We start from the raw sequence: 6,000 nt of genomic DNA, 5'->3' as shown, positions 1-6,000 counted from the left end.
ACTATTTTATAAAAATCCAATGTTGCTTTCATTACAAAATTGTTTTATTAAAATTATATTTTCTTACGCAAACTTTTCAATAAATGTTTTTACAATTATATTTTGATAAATTTTTATACAATAAATGTTTTGGTTTGAAATTTTTTACCCCCCCCCCCCATCGCTCCATTTTTTTTTATTTGTTTGTTTGTTGGTGTACAATACAAGAATTTAGATTGAAGTTCGTGTTAAAAACTAAGGGGAGGTTACTCTCAATAAATTATGTGCAGTTGACAGCGCCGCCTTTCGGAATTCTTCTTTAACAGAAAGCAAAACAAAAAATTATCGTAGAAATAATTTTTCACACAACTTTATATTTATTCTGCGAACAAGGTGGATGTCATATCGCTAAGATAACTGTTTAATAGTTCACAAAAGTACTCCATTTTTCAATTGTTTTAATCGTAAAAAAAAACTGTCGGTCACCGTGAGAACAATATGTTTTTCATTGCTCGTGTGCGACCCATCTTTTCTCCGGTTAAATCCTTTTATTTTCCGCTCGTCCCGAAACGGTCGCTCTTTATAACGAATCCAGTTAAAATCTTACAAACAAATAATGGAGAATCTGGAAAGAAGTATTACCGGCCAAATACTTCCAGCAAACGACGTGGCATCATTGCTGCAGCTTGTTTGACATTGACAGCGTGCGGTACGGTCGCCTATTTCCGCTACGTTCATCATTTTGGGCTTTTCACCGACCACATGGTTTTAGCTGAAGAATTCGGACGATTTAAAGATATTCGGATCTCAAGAACGGTATTTCAACAAATTCTTCTCTTTTTCTCTATCATGTATTTTTTAGCATGCACAACTTTGGTGAAATTGACTTTCGGGACAAGATCAGAGTGTAGTATCTGTTCTTCAGATGCTGCACTTCTGTTTCTTGTTCTCTTTCGGTGAAGGGGAAATCCTTCACGACTGAGACAATTTTTATTTTTGTACCTTTTCTCCACGTTAAAAAACGACCCTGGTGTCTAACTCTGTCCCGTGGGGAGGCATAGTAAATAGGTACATTCACTTTCCCGTGCACCGTTTCTGTGTTTTTTTGGTTAGTTTTTCTTATTGCTGAACGAAGTTCATGTGTTATGTTTTTTGACAATATAAATGAAACAAAACGTGTAGGCGATAAAAATGGTTTTTTTTTTTTTTTTTTTTTTTTTTTTTTTTTTTTTTTTGGTACTTCTACAGTTCATCGCCGAAAATGGAGACGCCATTTTTTTTCGGGCACCTGTCATTATAATTAGAGGGAGAAATCAGGGTCAATGTCAAGTTTTTTTCCAACTCCCCTAAAAACATTAAAATGACGACCTTTAAAGGTTTTCGGTGGTGCTGAAAACGAATATTAAATTTAAATTTTGGGCAGATAAATAGTTTTCATGATATGAAGAAATTACTTTTTCAAAAAGTGGGAGATCATATCAATCATCACTTTCCTATATAAATTTAACGTAAAATGAGCACCAGAAGGTCAACTAGTAATTTCTTCATAACATAAAGCAAATAAGATTCTACTTTAGGCGAATTTACATAATATCTCACTTTTATCGCCTTTGTTTTTTTGTTTTTTTTACTGTTTATGTGTCACTTTTATCGACTTTTTCTTTTTTAAAATAGCATTTTCTTTTTAAATGACGACGTTTTTACTGTTTATGAATATTAAAAGAAAAATAATTACTAAACATATATTAATAAAAAAAATGGGTGCTAGTGCACTTACTTATGATCCGCGCTATATTTTAAATCGTATTTCCAAGCTTAATTAAAATTTAATGTTTTTTTTTATTCAATTGTAAGGTTACAGTAGAGAATAGGTACAAAACACCCTCCCCATGTTAAGAATGGCTTTTTAAATAACGTTATTTCAGCACGGATCAATAAGTGCACTAGTACCACAAAATGGTGATAGAATAATAAATTTACATACGGTTGTTTATTTAATCAATGTTATTTTCGCACCATTCAAAATTTATAAATTATAAAATTAAAATAAACTAAAAAGAAAAGTAACTAAACAATTTTAAAAAACCGCCGATAGATGTCGTTTGTCAGCCAAAGAACCGGGGTCGATAACTATTGTTGTAATGAAAAAAAAAAAAAGTTTCATTCAACACACAAAACTAAAAACACATAGAAATGAAAAAAGTTGGGAAATTATTTTAATATTCATTTTAAGAAAATACTATTAAAAAAGAAAAGAAGTCGATAAAAGTGATTAAAAGTGAGATATTATTAATAAATGTGTAATGTCTTTTATTTCAATATTCATAAACAGTAAAACAAAGTCGATAAAAATTCATGATCGTTTAGTTATTATGGCAACTAAAACATGTCCTTTGCTCATGCGTGGGGAGAAGTCAGTGTTTTTTTAGGATGTTCGGCAGGGAACTCTAATCGCGACCAGTACCTTTTCTAATTTTCAAAAATACATTATAGCACTTTTTGGGTGGAAAATTTAAAATTTAGCTGAAAAAGAACTAAAACAAGAAAAGAAAATCACTCCAAGTTGGGGAGAGGGGGTGGGGTAATTTATTTATTTATTTTTTTCCTGGAGCATAGAATTTTCAACTTTTCAAAAAGTAACGCGGGTTTGTATTACTGTACACATAGATTCGAAAAAGTTGTCAAAAAACAAATATATAACAAATAAATGTTATCAAAGGCAAGATAAGTTACTTTTCTACCAAACTGGATATATTTTTTGTGTTTTTATTCAATGTAACATATTTATTCAGCTCGAAAAACATGCAGTGTTTACCGATGTATTGGACAATTCAAAATGGCGGCCAACTCTCTCTTAAACACGGTAAGTTCGGGAAAAGGTGTTATAAATAAAAAAAACTAGACAATTGAAAGTCATTAAAAAATATCAGTCCGTAATTTTTGGATTGATATGCCATATGAGAAGGCAGTTTGCTTAGTGAAGCAAGCCGTCGTTTATGCTGCAGCACACGCACAAGCTGCAAAATGGTGGAAAGTAGTTCGTGAGTTCAGGGGTTAATACCATGCAAATGGTAAATTTGCCCCAAGTTTGACTATCAGATTCGTTGTCAGCGACCTCAATTGCCTATAAAAAAACAAATTAGAGTGGTTAGTGTTCTGTTGTAGTGTATCTGGATATTTACCGCAAATTCAACTGTGATATTTGTTTTCAGCACCCCCCCCCGAAAACCGACGCTGTTTTTGTCCAAGAGATTCATTTATTTTTTTCATCTCCTAATTTAGGACACTATGTAAGAAATTTCTTTCTCACACAACTCCATTTTCTCCCTGCAGAAGTAAATGAATTCTACAAACAAAAGCCATACCTTTAAACTCCAAATTTATTCATAAATAACGGCAATGAAAGTTCTTTGGTTCTGGTATACTCTTTTTGCAAAACGGTGACCCAATTTGACCCCATATGCATGGAGCCTTTAGTTCAAATTCCTATTGTTGGAATGTTAGTTCGTTGTTCCTTTGGAAAAGGATCCATGAATGTTTCATGGTAAACTCGGCGGGAATGATGGCGCCTATAATAAGGCATATGTGAGCCCCATGGGACTCTAGATGAGATAACTTCCAATATTTGGAAAATAAACATGCAGAACAGTTCTTGAATGTGATCCTCAATTAGGATAAATACAGAAATAGAAGTTGTCTCTGCCAACTGTTTGGTGCCCATGAAGGAATTGTCTTGGCTCCCTCTCGAGAGAGGGCCGCTGAATTTAGTCTATCCCGATGCCGAGTTTCTGTTAGACTGAAAAATAATAGCATGATAAAAAAGGCGCGCCAAGTCAAATCACCTGACACATTCAAATTTAAACAAATCACAGACCGACTGCTAGAACTGTGTGGCCGGCCTAAACAAGAAAGATGGCAGTTGTATATGGAATGTTTTACACATTGCCAAGGAGGAGAGGAAAAAGTAATGGATAATCATTACTTTTTTCCCAATACAAGTTAATTAATAAAACGGTCAGATAAACGACAGATAGCAAGTTAATCCAATAAACATAAGTCTTAACTGAGACAGATTTATAATTTCAATATGTTTTAATTCGGTTAAATTTCTTAGCTTTAATATGTTGATTTGCTGACTATTCAAAATTGAGATTCAATAATTATAATTTTAATTCAGTTAAACTTTTTTAATATTAATATTAATGTGTGCCACTGTCTGTTGTCAATTTTCAGTTTAAACTTCAAAATTCTCATGCATCTAGACATTAGCTAATTTCCACTGACCTGAGGAGCTTCATCCTTATAATTAGAACAAAAAAGCCACCCCCCTAAGGTATCTTGCTGATTAACTCTCACACAACTGAAATGGTACCAGCTGTCACAGGAATTGCAGCACACCATTGGTGATGTTCCATCATTAGGAACAGAACAGGATGGACAAAAAAAGGGTTGTCCTTCTTCTATAAACTCAGTTGATCCAATATCATCATTACTCTTAATTTCCTAGGGCACAAGATTTTTTAAGGAATGGACCTGTTCGCACCCATCCTTAGGAACAACTGCGGAACGAATGTTATTGTCACTTCCAGTAATTAATTTATTTTACCAAGATGGCAAAATTGTCTGGTTTTGTTGGGAGTCTTAATAAGTACTATCTCTCCAACAGATAACTTGGGGGCACAATTGCTCCTGATTTTGGCATCGACTTCTCTTAATGACAAGAGATAATCATTATGCCAGATACGATTGAATTTTTCAACAAATGTATTCCTCATTTCGAGGGAATGTAATAAGGCAGTCCTGTTGGGAGTGGGGTCAAGACATAATTCCGCATCATAATTATTAATAAGCAAACAAGATTGATATCCTGTTTAAAGAAAATGATTTGGAGTTAAAATACTAAAGTCTTTGTCGGCAGAAACAATATAAGTGAGGGGTCTGTCATTTATTGCCTTTTGCACATCAGAAAGTGCAGTCAGAAATTCAAAATAATCCAACTTTCTTCTGCCCAACAGTTTCCTCAAACATTATTTGACTGTTTTAATAAGTCTCTCCCAGGCAGAGTAAAGGGGAATTGTTCGATGGACGATGTGTATAGATTTAAATTGTTCCTTCAGCTTGTCCGATTTGAGCATATTCTATAACAATATTCCAGATGCAACAAAAGATTTCGAATATATATGCGTGGGGATACCAAATCAACCTAACAAAGGCCAGCATGAAAGAGCGGGTTCTCATATCCGGCAATAATTGGAAGTGAATTGCACGCAAACTCATGCATGTAAAGAGTAATATGTACATTTTAACTTCTACCCCTCCAACTTTTATAGAAAATTGACCGGTGAAATCCACACCGGCTTGTTTAAATGGGCGAACAAAGTTCACCCTATGAGCAGACAATGACCCTGCAGGTGCCTTACAAGGCAGAGCATTTATGTTTTTACATACAGTGCAAGTACGCACGAAGGCTTTTATGGCTTTTCGGGATCCAAACCCCAGACAGCCTTAACTTACTGAGGGTTAAATTAACCCTCATGTGGCAACAGTTAAGATGAGCTTCCTTAATTGCCAGTTTTGTTAAATAATGATTTTTTTCCCAACAAAAGAGGAAACTTGACCTCTAAGGGCAGAATATCAGAATTTTGTATCCTTCCACTAGTTCTAATTAACCTATCTTTATCAAGGAATAACTCTACCCTACACTTTACTGGGAGGTGGTTTTAAGTAACCTAGTTCATGAGAGAGGGCCTCCATTTGCATATTAGCAAATAGCAATAATTTGGCCCTATTAAAATTGTCAGCACTATGGTGACGTGACAAATCATAAAATTTCAACACTTTTTCTAAGACACTGATTGCCTTAGATAAGCTGGAATACCTTGTAATATCCAACAGGAAGGTATTTTCAGAAAGACGTGTCTCCTGAGAGTATAAACATGATACAATTTTTTTATTAGTTTCGTTTAGACAAGGTAAGAGTGAGATTGGCCAATCAGTGCCATCTCTGTTGAGCCATTCCGG

The 6,000-nt window shown here is 34.3% G+C and overlaps 1 protein-coding gene across 1 annotated transcript in view; it reads left to right on the top strand.

Annotated features, from left to right (window-relative positions):
- Nucleotides 1-252: 252 nt before the first annotated feature.
- LOC145241485 (prostaglandin E synthase 2-like) overlaps nt 253-6,000 on the top strand; it is a gene marked incomplete at its 3' end in the record, with an annotated part of 119,784 nt that continues 114,036 nt past the window's right edge. Inside the window, 1 exon segment of the mRNA XM_080104481.1 lies at nt 253-795. Within this exon segment, the coding sequence (XP_079960607.1) occupies nt 478-795 (318 nt within the window).

This window comes from Euprymna scolopes, chromosome 20 (assembly GCF_053919585.1).
Source record: "Euprymna scolopes isolate OS-2025 chromosome 20, ASM5391958v1, whole genome shotgun sequence".
Classification (NCBI taxonomy): domain Eukaryota; kingdom Metazoa; phylum Mollusca; class Cephalopoda; order Sepiida; family Sepiolidae; genus Euprymna; species Euprymna scolopes.
Note: the sequence above shows the minus strand (reverse complement) of the source record. Positions and strands in the feature narration are given on the sequence as shown.